This window comes from Equus asinus, chromosome 4, assembly GCF_041296235.1.
Source record: "Equus asinus isolate D_3611 breed Donkey chromosome 4, EquAss-T2T_v2, whole genome shotgun sequence".
Lineage (NCBI taxonomy): Eukaryota > Metazoa > Chordata > Mammalia > Perissodactyla > Equidae > Equus > Equus asinus.
The window spans coordinates 36489155-36503565 of NC_091793.1; the positions used below are offsets into that span (position 1 = coordinate 36489155).

Consider the following 14411-nt stretch of genomic DNA (forward strand, 5'->3'; position numbering starts at 1 on the left):
ATAGGAATTTCTAGAATTTTCACTTTAGCCTTAGAAAGCATTGCTCACTCTTTGACAGTTTACATTCAGAGGACTTAAAAAAGTAAAAGAAAACAAAACTATTCCTTTTAAATGTATACTGATAAATGTTTTGTAAGTCTCTGGGGAGCCTGGTAATTTAGTTTGGTTGATAAGAGCCATTCAGGTTGTCTCACAGGTCATTTACCCCACAAATATGGCTTCTCTGGGCCATGCTATGGGGGCCTCTAGGCTTGTGTCTGTCCTTTTGCTCAGGACTCGACCCTGAAGTGATTCTATAAGGCCTGAATTATAAGAGACAGTTGAGGAGACAAAAGGCCAGCATCTTAGTTCAGGCTGCTACAACAAAGTACTAAAGACTAGATGGCTTATAAACAGCAGAGACTTGTTTCTCACAGTTCTGAAGGCTGAAAGTCTAAGGTCAGGGTGCCAGCATGGTCAGGTTCTGGTGAGGGTTGTCCTCCAGGCTGCAGACTGCTAATTTCTCACTGTGTCCTCACATGGCGGGCAGAAAGCTAGCTAGTTCTCTGACCTCTTCTTTTAAGGCTACTAATCCCATTCATGAGAGCTCCACTCTCATGACCTAATTATCTCCCAGAGGGCCCCACCTTCACATACCATCACACTGGGATTAGGGTTTCGACATACGGATTTTGGGGTGATACAACCATTCAGTCCATTGCGCCTATAGGTTCTCTTTTCACTAATTCATTTAAATATAATGACAAAAATTTACTAGCACTCTACTTCACAAAAACTTTCTAGTTTTACAGTCGAGTAGGTTGACATGTCTCTAGAATCTCTGGGTTATTTTCTATTTGGATCATACCTGAACCCAACTAACTTAGATATACCAAATTATCCCATCCTTTATTTAAAGCAATATTAGTTCAAAGACCCATTAGTGTCTGGAAACTAGTGTTTGTTGAATGAATGTTGCATTTTCTTCAACTGGAGAGACCCAGATTCACTGAAGTAACAGCATTGTTTCTATTTTCGTTACTCTCTGGCCACTGTCCTAGTCAGATGCTCTGAGGCCTTTTAAATGTTATTTATTTTTTTATTTTGCTTTGATGAGAAGTATCAGAGCAAAATATAAAATTAAAAAATTGAGGTGCTCTCCTACTTGCCTTCTCCTTGCCTACTCCTACCCGGAGCTCTGGATGCAGCCCAACAAGGTGCCTGCTGTCTGGGCCACTTTGTATCTTTTTTGGAAGAAGGTCATATGAGGACAAACAAGACTGTAATTTTTCATCATCTCTCTAAGCCTATGTTGCTATCATTCAGACACCTACGGAACACCCTCTTCTGGCTTAGGTAATGCACAAGGTCCTGAGGATACAAAGGTCACACAGGCCCTGTCCTCAGGAGTTCAGGATCTCCTGGAAGATGCAGACAAGCAAAAGTTCAGAGGAAAGCACAAGACGTGTGAACCTGGAGGAGAGTTTAACTCTGCCTTAGGGTGAGAGGGGGTCAGGCCGCTCTTCACAGAGAATTATTATTCATTCTATTGGCCAGATAGCAAAAGAGACAAGGCTTTAAACTGAGGTTCTTATTTTTTCCACTTTAAAATCTACTCTACAATGGTCCCCATTTACCTTACCGTCAAAGCTGGCTTCTGTGTGATAATGCCACTAATATGATTATGCCAACCTCTCCTACTGCTCATCTTACACTTTATATCTGAAGGTCCTGGGACTCAAAACTGACATGGATGCTTTCCAAAGAATCAGGTTATCATACTTGACTATAATTCTAAAATTGAAGATTAAAACACAAGTTAGTAGGCACTTTCTAGGATGGGTACGAGTTGGAGGAGTGAATGGCAGAGGAAGAAGGAAGAAGTACTATGCAAGCACAGACCAACCTTAAGGGAACTTAGACTACCAACGCCCAAAGCTGAAGGGAACTCGTGACTTGTTTTTCATAGGTGTGCACTTGGTTACATACCACGTGGAATGTTCCTGGGGCCTTGACGGGTCTGAAGCCATCAACAGGTACACATTGATCAGCATGGCCGTTACAGAAGCAGCTGCCCTTGACGATGAAATCATAGATTGCATAGTGTGTAAAATGCTGAGGCTTTGCATTCAGGTCATTTCCCTGACAGGGACAAGACTGTCGTTTTAGCAGCTGCACACGGAGGTTGGTGATCTTCAGCTGCTCCTGCGCTTTCGCACCGTAAGGGTTCTCCACATCATACGGTGGTGACAAAGCTCTGAAAATAACCTGTAAAGAAAAAAGAAATACCATGTGTGCATAAGACTGTGTGCAAATCCTGAATTGTTTACCCCACATAGTCCTGGTTTGATTTATACCTTTTGTCATCTGCAATTGATAAGATAAGAGGTACTTTGACCTTGATCACACCTGAGGAAGAGTCGCCCTGTTATTCCAAGGAACAGATGTGCTGCCTGTTTGGATGCAGAAGAAGTGTAAATTGAGTAAGCGGCAGAGACCGACTCTTGAGATGGAGGCAGCCGTGCAGAGTTCTTGGAGGAAGCACGTTCTGGCAGAAAGAGCAGCACGTTTGAAGGCCGTGAAGTGGAATTAAGCTTGGCTTATTCAAGGAAGAACAAGGCCAGTGTGACTGGAGTCCACGGGACAAGGGGAGAGCATTTGGAGAGGAGGACAGATCTGATGCAGACACATCCTGAATAGAACCCTTTAAAGCCCGTGGGAGTTATTCGGACTGTGGTGGGAAGCTGCCGGAAGGTCATAGGCAGAGAATTATATGATCCAATTTGCCTTTTTAAAAAAGATAACTCCCTTCTGTGAAGAGAATGGATTGTAAAGGGTGAAGAATAAAAGCAGGAAGACCAGTTAGAAAGCAATTGCAAAATCAAGATCCAGGCTCTTATGTTTCTAAAGGAGGTGTGACTCTTTGAAAGACTGATCAGTTATTAAGTGGGGCCCCTGTTGCTACACATATGCTTGGTTCTCCTTTTCTGGATCTGTCTTCCAAGCCTGCGGCGCGTATTTGGAATAGCTTTGCTGGTAGTAAATATACAATCCTTTGAGGGTAGATTTGATTTCTGAAATTAGTCAAAAGTCACTTAAACCCAAATGCAGTGAGTAAAGAGCTGGATCAAGTTAGTTAACAGCACTTTTAGTTAAATGCAAAGTATAGGTTATACATAGACGCTGAAAGCAATTTAAATCTTTAGTTCTGAGGAGGAAACCAGGGGAGTGGAAGGCTCAGAAGGGGTGGACTCGGGCATGTGTGTGAGCCTATACATTATGTGAGGGCTTATAAAAGAGGGCCCTGGGGTGGGTGGTGCAAAATTCTCTAGTGGATCTGTTACTTTGGGGAAGCAGAGGTTGGTGGAAGAGGAAATCACTGCCAGTGGAAACCAAGGAATATAAGAAAAGAATTCCAAAATACTTTATGACATGAAACAGTATTATAAAGAGACCAACACTGTTATACCTGATTATGCAGGTTTAAAAAAAAAAAAAAGAACAAAATCCCAAGCAAGCTCATTAACCTATATGATAAGAGACACAAAGCTCCGCTGAAAAATTCTTAAGTATCTCTTGGCTTTTTAAAGATATTTTAAAACTCTATTCACAAAAAAATGAACATTTTCATAACCAAGTAGTATGAAAGTAAAGTAATTATTAAAAAGTAGGTTTTGTGGGCCGGCCCTGGGGCCGAGTTGGTTAAGTTCACACGCTCCACTTCAGCAGCCCAGGGTTTTGCTGGTTCGGATCCTGGGCGCGGACATGGCACCGCTTGTCAGGCCACGTTGAGGCGGCATCCCACATGTCACAACAAGAAGGACTCACAACTAAAATATACAACTATGTACTGGGGGGATTTGGGGAGAAAAAGCAGAATAAAAAAATTTAAAAAAAAAAAGAAGATTGACAACAGTAGTTAGCTCAGGTGCCAATCTTTAAAAAAAAACAAAAAGTAGGTTTTGGATAAACTCCAGTTTCAAGAGAAAGTATCTAAAAGTCACTTTCCAGAAAGAAAAAAAATTGTTTAAGGGATACTTTGGATATAAAAATTTCCTTTTAGAAATCAATTTTACACCAAAAGTGTGAAAAGGCAAGAATCAACTGTATAGGATCATATCTCCAGGTCTAATGGTAGAGAATTGTCATCAATGAAATATGACTTTGAGGAGGGGGTAATACTTCAATGGACACTTGGCCTCCCACAGCTCATTCTCCACCCAGCAGCCAGACTGATTCTCTATAAACAAAAGTTGGATCATGTCACTCCCTTGCTTAAATCCATCCTCACCCAAAAACCTCCCATTTCTTTCAATAAAATACAAAGGCTTTAAAATAGTACTGCCTATTTTGGGTCTTAGTGCTTATTAGCACGGGACACATTAGATTTGTGGTCGTTTGACGATTTACTGTCTTCCCAGTCTAAAGTGTGAACTTCTTGAGCGGAGTGGCTGATATATCCCAGGACAGTGCCTGGCACAGAGTGGGTATTCAATACATTTTTGGTAAGTTAATTAGAACATTGTTCTTGGCACTCAAGTAATAGGTGAAGATTTCATATAACTTCCTTTTCAGGGTCCTAAATAGGTTCACATAATAAATTCATGCTATAGGACCACAAGTGAGAGGCAAGAACTTGTATTATAACAACAGTTATAAATAACTGAATCATTAACCAGTATTTCTAATTATTTCTGCATTTCTCGCTAGTTTCGAACTTGCAAAACTTAGAAAAAGCTGTAACTTAAACAATATTCAGCGCCATTTATTCACACGTAAAGTTGGCGGAAAGCAACGTATTATGGAATACAATTTTCCAACAAATTCTATGTCACCTCTTGGAAAGTCAGTGTAGAAGTAATGTCTCTTTCTTTTAACAATAGCCTAAAGCAGAACATGATTTCATATTTTGAATCGTTAAAAAAATAAAAAACATTGAATCCATTGTAAGATTTATTTTCAATATGACATGCCAAACACTGGCATTCTATTAGACCTTTGTAAAGAAATCTTGCTCTAAATAAGTGACGTGGCTCCCTCCTAGTTTATCAACCACAGTAATGCAAGGACATGGGGAAAGGGTAACCAGCGCTAACTAAATAAGTTTTCCACTGAAAAGTCTATGGCGTACTTCTCTACGTTGTCGCCCACACTTCCTTTTCCTGAACATTGGAGGCAACTGTTTGCTCCCTCTGTTCCTGACACATATTCACCCTTGACATTTACACTAGTTCCCTCTCTTTCCCTCCCCGTCCCAGCCTCCCCCTGAGAATTGTTCAGCACATTCAAGGCTAAAGGAAGATCTGTCAAGGTTTGTAGGAACTTAGAAGCTCTTTTGCTTCCTGAACCCAGACTGTGGAAGCTGAATGGCGGCTCTGTGCTTGGTGTGCATGACACCACAGTTGGCATGCTGATATCAGCAGGGAAGGGACATCATGACCCCTGAGGCTGCATGCTGGAAAGGAGACAGCCAGTGCCACAGACACAAAAGTGAACGGGAATTTAAACCATGAAATCTTTTTTCCAGAAAGGAGACGCCTTAATCTGATACCCTGGGAAATGGATCTACCCTGAGTCAGGAAACAAAGAGTGCGCCAATCCAGATGCTTCGAACTTCTGGCAGGTCGCCCTTTGGGTCCCACCCAGTTTTTCTTCAAATATCCCCAGAAGAAGCCTGTATGGCACTACTAAAATGAAGTAAGAAAAAGTGTAGAAGCTCTCCATATAATATCAGCCTCTTCTGTTTTTGTGCCCATCAGGAACAGGATGTATCTATGGGCCCACCACAGTGCCTGTATCTGTGATTGCTTCTGAATATACACTCCTAACAAGACAGTTAAAAAAGCCCCCACGGGCTGGCCCCATGGCCTAGTGGTTAAGCTCATTGTGCTCAACTTCTGTGGCCCAGGTTCAGTGCCTGGGCACAGACCTATACCACCTGCTGGTAGCCATGCAGTGGTGATGACCCACATACAAAATAGAGGAAGATGGGCATGGATGTTAGCTCAGGCCGAATCTTCCTCAAATAAAAGAGGAAGATTGGCAACAGATGTTAACTTGGGGTGAATCTTCCTCAGGGGGAAAAAAAGCCAGAGGGTAAGTAGGACCAAGCCTAGTTTGATATTTCCAGCTGGTTAGTGCTATTGGCCAGGACTTCATGATCTTATTTTTTAAATTAAGAAATTTGATTATGTTTTAGTGATGAATACTATGCTCATTATAGAAAAATCAGTCACTCAAAATGTAGGAGACAAGAATATACAATGTGATCCACTCCAAAGACAACCAGGGATACCAACTCGATATGTTTCCATCTAAACTTCTGCATGTATACATGTAGAATACAATGTAAACAGCTTTGTTTCAACTTAACAAAACCTTGTGAATATTTTTCCAAGTCAATAAAATAAATCTACATTAGTGGTTCCCAAAGTGTGGCCCTGGGACCAGCAGCATCAGTATCAACCTGGGAACTTGTTAGAAATGCAAATTTGGGACGCTATACTAGGCTGACTGAATCAGAAATTCTGGAGGTGGGGCCCAGCGATCTGGCGGTGATTCTGATGCACAAGAAAATCTGAGAAACACTCCTACATAATTTAAAAACCTGGTTAGAATTCCATTGTGTGGATGTGACAATTTATTTAGCCTATTGTTGGGCATCTAAGTTGTTTCTAACTTTTCAGTAAAACCCACTACGATAAACAAACTTGTACTTAAATGTAGCAGTTTATAATAATATCCTGAAGATACATTTCCAAATATGAAATCAATGGGTTAAAGGAAACGCATAATTTTAAAACACACTGAGCTTCTGAATGAATCATGGACCCTTTCCTACCTAATCTTTGGAATCTTCACATTTCTCTGCTCTCGCCTCACTTCTCTAAGCCTGGAACCCCTCAAACTTTGCCTAAAGTTCTGGATTCTTGGCTTAAGTTCTACCATTTCTTATGCCCAGCATAACAAAGAGATCCTTAAAAAGTTCCAAACAGGTTAGAATCACCTGTATGTTCTTCCTCATCTAGAATACTTACAAAAAATTCTCAATAATACTGAGAATTAGTAAAAATAGCATTCTATGTCCTATTTATACTCTGAGATGAAAATTTCAACAAAGTTTTAACACAGTGTGAACAGAATAAGAAAAAGAGTAACTATTAGGTACATAACAGTCAGGAAATTCTTTCAGTATTGAACTTATACTTTACATATTGCTCCACACCTAGAATTTCATTGCCCATGTTGAATCATAATAATTCAATAAAGTTGGTTATCACATTAAAAAAAATTCTTTTAGCTGCTAGCTTGAGAAATATTTCAGGTCCAAGTTGATTACCCATCCTGCAGACTCCCCTGGCACTGTTCTTTCCATGACAGCACTTGTACGCTAGTACACTGTTACTGCCTATTTACTTGTCTGTATCACACATTAGATGCTGCTCAGTGGGCAGGGATCTTGTCTGGTTAACAGCTGTGCCCCCAGCATGTCCCACGGTCTCTGGCATATTATAGCATTTCATAATTATGGTGAATGAATAAATGGATAAAGGATTTCTCCAAATAACATTTTGAGAAAGGAGAAGCCAATTAGGGAATAGAGTTTAGAAGAATAAAGAAAACAAGATGTTCTCACCACAAGTTCTGCACTCTTAATGAGAAGTATGTGAACACGTACACATATGTATAAATACCTATGTAAAAGTATGCAATACATTTCAAAACAGCTTTATGGATTCCTTCTTTTCAGTAGCACACAGATCTTTCATATTCTTTTTTTTTAAAAGATTGGCACCTGAGCTAACAACTGTTGCCAATCTTTTTTTTTTCCTGCTTTTTCTCCCCAAATCCTCCCGGTACATAGTTGTGTATTTTAGTTGTGGGTCCTTCTAGTTGTGGCATGTGGGATGCCTCCTCAGCATGGTCTCATGAGCAGTGCCATGTCCACGCCCAGGATTCAAACCGGCGAAACCCTAGGCCACCGAAGCAGAGCACTTGAACTTAAACACTTGGCCACAGGGCCGGCCCCATGATCTTTCATATTCTTAAGAAAACAGATCAGGCAGGCAAGCACCCAAACATATACAAATATTAGATCTTTTCCATGGTTTCTGGTCTAGTTTTCTTATTTACCAAAAATGGAAGCTCGAGGATCATAACTGCAATTGTTCTTTAATGGTTTTTGAAATCTAGACATCTTCATGCTCTCAGAAAAAGCAGCTTTTGGTTTCAACAATTTCCTCTATTGTTTTTCTACCTCATTTTTGCTTCTATCTTTATTATTTACTTTCTTCTGCTTACTTTGGGTTTAATTTTCTCTTCTTTACTAGTTTCTTAAAATGGAACCATAGATCATTCATTTAAGACCTATGTGGAGTTCTTCTAGAGAGCATAGTTGTGTCTTTTAAAAAATTTTATCCAATCTGATAATGTATGCCTTTCATTGGAGTGTTTAGACCTTTTACATTTAACGGATTGTTGATATGGTTGTGTTTAAATCTACCATCTTGCTTTTTTGTTTTATATTCTCTTCCCTTTCTTTTTCCGCCTTCTGTTGGATTGAATATTTTAGCAGCCCTTTTATTTCATTTTTTATTTATTAGTTATAACTCTTTCTTTTAAAAAATAGTGGTTTTAGGGTTTATAGTGTACATCTTTAACTTAACACTGTCTATCTGTAAGTAATATTTACCACTTAACGTAGAAGAAACTTACAACAGTAAACTCCCAATTCCTCTTCTCAAACTTTGTGCTTTTATTGTCGTGCATTTGACTTCTACATATATTATAAGCTGCACAACACATTGTTAATATTTTTGCTCTAAAAAGTCAATTGTCTTTTAAAGAGATTTTAAAAATAAGAAAAAAAGTGTCTTACAAATATCCACCTATTTTCCCTTTTTGATGATCTTCATTGCTTTGTGTAGATCCAGATAGCCATCTGGTATCATTTTTCTGAAGGATTTCTTTTAACATTTCCTGTAATGTAGGCTTGCTGGCGATGAACTTTCTTTTTTTTTTTTTTTTGCTTTTCCATATCTGGAAAAGTCTAGGTTTCATCTTCATTATTGAAAAATATTTTTGCTGGGTATAGAATTCTAGGTTGACAATTTTTTTCTGTCAGTGCTCTCAGGGTTCTGTCCCACAGTCTTTTGGCTTGTATTGTTTCTGTCAAAGAGCTGTTATTCTTATATTTGTTCTTCTGTACATAATATGTCATTTTTCGCTCTGGCTGTTTTTAAGGTTTTCTCTTTATTCTTGTTTGTTAAACAATTTGATTATGATGTGCCTCGGGGTAGTTTTCTTCTTGTTTCTTGTGTTTATGGTTTGTTGCACTTCTTGGATCTGTGGACTTACAGTTACGATCAAATTTAGAAGACTTTCAGCCATTATTTCTCATTTTTTTTTCTGTTCCCTTCCTCTCCCTTCTCTGCTTCACGGACTCCAACTTCACCTATATTAGATTGCTTGAAGATGTTCCACAGCTCACTGATTTACTTATTTAAATCACTGATTGATTGATTGATTTTTCTGTCTTTTTCTCCCTGTGTTTCATATTGGATCATTTCCATTACTATGCATTGAACATCACAAATCTTTGCTTCTGTAGTGTCTAATCTACTAATCCCATTTAATGTATTTTTCATCTCAGACATTGTATTTTTCAACAGCAGAAGCTCAATTTGGATTTTTGCCATGTTTTTCATGTTCTTCTTAACATGGTCAATCTTTTCTCTACATTCTTGAACACAAGGAACATAGTTATAATAACTTTTAATGTCCATGACTACTAATTCTAGCATTTGCGTCATTTCTGGATTTTTTTCTATTGATTTATTTTTCTACCCTTATAGGTTATATCTTTCCACCTTTTGTATGGCTTGATTGGCTGCAAGACATTATGAATTTTACCTTGTTGAGTGCTGGATATTTTTTTATTCTTGAGCTTTATGGAGGATGAAGTTAAGTTACTTGGAAATACCTCTATACTTTTGAGGCATGTTTTTAAGCTTTGTTAGGTAGGACCAATGCATCCTTTAGTATAGGGCTAATTCTGCCCTTTCACTGAGGCAATATCTTTCAAATCACTCTACTGATGCATTACAAAGTTGAATTACAAGGTTTTCCACTCTGGCTGACTATTCGTGGTCCCACGTGACCTCTGAGGATTTGCTCCCTCTATTCTTTAAGGTGATTCTTTCTCTGGCCTCAGGTGGTTTTCTTACACATATATGTTGATCAGTACTCAGCTGAAGACTTGAGGGGAACCACCTGTAGATCTCTGGCGATCTCTCCCAGCGCATCTCTCTCCTCTCTGGTACTCTGCCCTGCAAACTCCAGCCACATTGGCCTTCCCAGACTCTCAACTCCTTATTTCAGAAAATCCATTAGGCTCCTCCTTCCTGCATGCCCCCCTTCCTGTCCCCCTCGGAAACTCTCTAGGCAATAAGCTGGGGCAATCATAGGGTTCACCTCATTTGCTTCTGCACTCTCAATGGTCACTCTCTTCTGCTGCCTGATGTCCAAGACTTGAAAACAGTTGTTTCATATATTTGGTCCAGTTTTTTAGTTGTTTCAGGCAGCAGGGTTAGTCTGGTTCTTGTTAGTGCATCCTGGCTGAAAGCTGAAGTCTGAAAAATCAAGGCAACCTCACTCCCATCAGAATGGCTATAATTAACAAGACAGGAAACAGAAAGGGTTGGAGAGGATGTAGAGAAAAGGGAACCCTTACACACTGCGAGTGGGAGTGCAAACTGGTGCAGCCACTATGGAAAACAGTATGGAAATTCCTCAAAAAATTAAGAATAGATCTACCATATAATCTAGCTATTCCACTGCTGGGTATTTTTCCAAAGAACATGAAAACACGAATGCATAAAGATACATGCACCCCTATGTTCATCACAGCATTCTTCACAATAGCCAAGACTTGGAAGCAACCTAGGTGCCCATCAAGGTATGAATGGATAAAGAAGATGTGGTATACATACACAATGGAATGCTACTGAGCCATAAGAAATGATGAAATTTGGCCATTTGTGACAACATAGATGGATCTTGAGGGTATTATGCTGAGTGAAATAAGTCAGAGGGAGAAAGTCAAATACCATATGATCTCACTCATAAGTAGAAGATTAAAACAATGACAAACACATAGAAACAGATTGGACTGGTGGTTACCAGAGGGGAAGGGGAGAGGATGGAAGGTAAAAGGGGTGATGAGGCACATGTGAGTGGTGACAGATGGTAACTAGTCTTTGGGTGGTGAACATGATGTAATCTACCAGAATCAAAATATATAATGATGTACACCTGAAATTTATATAATGTTATAAACCAATGTTATTGCAATAAAAAATTAAAAACCAAGGCAGCTTAACTTTTATGAAATACAATTTATAAAACTGTAACTCGGTAAGCCTTTATTTTTTTATAGAAATATCCTAGAAATGACATACTGGAAATTTTATAAGAAAGCTAGAAGTGTAGATTTAGTTGATCAACATTTAGTTGATCAACATTTAGTTGATAAAAAGCTTGAAAAACAAATGAGTTTTCTTATGGGGCATATCAAACTAGAAATATGAAGAATAATTTAAAATATAATCATCTGAACTTTATAGGTTTATTCAATAATTCTGTTTTAGTATTTGTATCTTTTAATATACAGGCAAACGCTTGCTATAAATTTCTTTATAATTGTTGATACCTATTATCACCTTCTACTTTATATTTTTTATGTTTATGCTGTTTTTTGATGCATCTTTGTATTCTCATCTAATACTGGGTCTTATAGATTATCAATAATAAATACCGAAGGAGTGAGTCAATGTAGAATCATGTTAAGAAGGTTTACTTTAATTTTCTGATATGATTAATATAAATATAATAAAATTTTATTCACATAATGTGCATTTTATTCATAAGATAATATACTAGGTGCATAGAACCTCACAATAAACTTTAGCATCTTACAAGATATCTTAGTTGTATGCTAATCTTATACCATATCCAACATGGCTAATAAAATTTTATTTTATAGAAAAAATGGATTTAGTATTAATCAATATTAAAGTACTTTTTGGTGTCACATTTGAATAACGTGTTTTCAGTAATAAATTTACACCAACTGAAAGAATGACAACAACACATTTAGAGAGAAATCCCTGGAACTTTTACCTAATATAATCTAATAAAAACACAAATCATCTCCACAGTAAAAACCATTTCTATGTAAGAAAAGTAATCACACTTCTTTCTTACTCTAAGCCTGGTTAGAATAAAATCTATATTGAGAAACATTTCCAATTACATTATAAAGCCATCCTTTTTTTTTTACGTGGTTGTTCACGAGCTGTTTATAAACAGCATCTGGTTAATTCAGTTGAACCTTGTTACTACACATTGACAACTGTTCTGTTTATTGTTAGGTTGATGACACACCTTAGACCTAAACATAGAAACTGATATATTTGTCTCTATTTCTGCTGTTTATCAAGCTATCTCAAAACTGAAAACTCTCATACTGTTTAAGTTCCTAAAATTTAGTCAGATACATCCTCTAGTTTTGTATTGCCACCTCACTAACAAGGAACGTTTTATGTCAGTTGACTTCTGAAGCCAGTTGCTGGCACCAGTAAGTTGAAGTTTTAGGTATTTGAGTTTAAAAGCTCAAAGAGCATAAATTCTTTGAGATAAGTACATGTACCCTAATATGTTCTTGAAACAGGCTTTCTGCTTTCATGGATAGGTAACCTTTTGGAAAGTATGTGAGGTTTCAGGCTTTTAAAGGGTTGCAGTAAGGAGAGTTCTAGTTTCATGGAGCGAGAAGGCTGGACAAGGAGAAGACAGCGTAATTGACAGGTGGGCGTCTGTGGCGGAGCAGCTGGCTGGGTTAATTTTAGAACATTTGTCCTTGACTGTGCCACTTTAAGTGGAGCACCTACTTGTCTTAGAGAAGTGTGTCTGTCTCTCAGGCAGCACCAAGATCCTTTCGCTTACACTCTGGAGCATTAGGTACCCTGTTTCATCAGATAGCCGCCTTTTAAAGTGGGAGAGTCTTATCTACTCACCCAGTCCTTCTAAGATAGGACAATATAACCTAATAAAGCTCTCAATGGAGCAAGCCGAGGAATGCAGTGCACTCAAGTGACTTACTTGTACGATAATAACCTCGATTTGTAAGTACACAAAAGCCTCTTTGCATGTTTCAAGGGCATATTTACAGTTTTAAAGTGATGAAAAAGCAGCCTCTTAAATATCTTCAGGGGGCAGGGAAATGACAGAACTGCAAGGAGGAACAAGAAACAAGACAGAAGACCAAAATAAAAATAAAGATTGGGGCTAAAAATAAACATAAAAAATTCTCCAATACATTTGGAGTCCTAGCTTTTCCTTTACCCTCAGTACTTGGAGTCCTAGGATTTGAGTGCCAGAAGAGTCCTTCTCCATCAATGATCTAGTCCAATTGGAGGAAACTGAGGCACGGGGTGCTTAAAGTGATTGGTCAAAGGTCAACCAATAGGTTCATGATAGAGATAAGAATAGAACCCAGTTTCCTGACCTCCAATCTAATGATTTTTCCACTACAACCCACTTTATACTTGTTTAGCAGCTAGCCATTCCTGGATTAAAGTTAAATTCAACATGTAGGATTAAAGAAAATATATGTGATTTATCCCTCCTCCACTTGTCATTCTAATAATGGATGGGACTAACTGTGCCACCTTTATTCTATTAATGGATGTGAATAACTGTATGTTTGACAAAAGTAATTAATGATACCTGTTCCTGCTTGGCCCACAGCGATGCAAGGAAGTCACAGGGATGCAATGAAGACTTTTAAGAAGGTAACAGATGTAGAAATGCCTTGAAAAATCACTGCTCTTTATAAATAAAATCGATTGGTGTATAGCCTTTTCCTGAGGACCTGCCTTGTTTTTGCCAATCTCCCATCTTTGAGACTGAGCCCTACCAGTGAATGCAGCCCAGTGGTTAGTATTCATTGACAGTCCCCTCAGATGCTGATTGTCTGTCAATCTGGGTAACTTCCCGATATTGATCAGCTCTGTTTCCTATCACCATGCTTGGCCCACAGTTTAGAATACCCTCTACTTCATCTTGGATCATCGATAGCTTCTGTTTGCCTGACCTATGCAGGAAATTGCATGCATGCTTTCTCTGCTTTCACTGTCCTTCCTTTCCAACACCTGCTCCCCTTCTTTGTACTAAACTTTGCACACCAATCATTCTGAACCTCTTTCTGTTCCTAGAAAGCTCTATGCTCTTGCCTCCTTCCTAGCCTTTGCCCATGCTAGTCCCCTGCCTGGAATACTTTTCACACATTTTTGCCATTGCCACCAACTGCTCCACTCCCTTACTTGGTCAACTCATACCTATCTTTTAGGTGTCATCTTAGATGTCACTTTATT

General features: G+C 38.6%; 1 protein-coding gene across 4 annotated transcripts in view; it reads right to left on the bottom strand.

The window, feature by feature from the left end:
• Window positions 1-14411, bottom strand: part of NTN4 (netrin 4) — a 111392-nt gene that overhangs the window by 70497 nt on the left and 26484 nt on the right. For all 4 annotated transcript variants that reach the window (XM_070507095.1, XM_070507094.1, XM_070507092.1 and 1 more), the window contains exon 3: window positions 1969-2247. In XM_070507095.1, the coding sequence (XP_070363196.1) occupies window positions 1969-2247 (279 nt within the window). The remainder of the gene's footprint in view (window positions 1-1968; window positions 2248-14411) is intronic.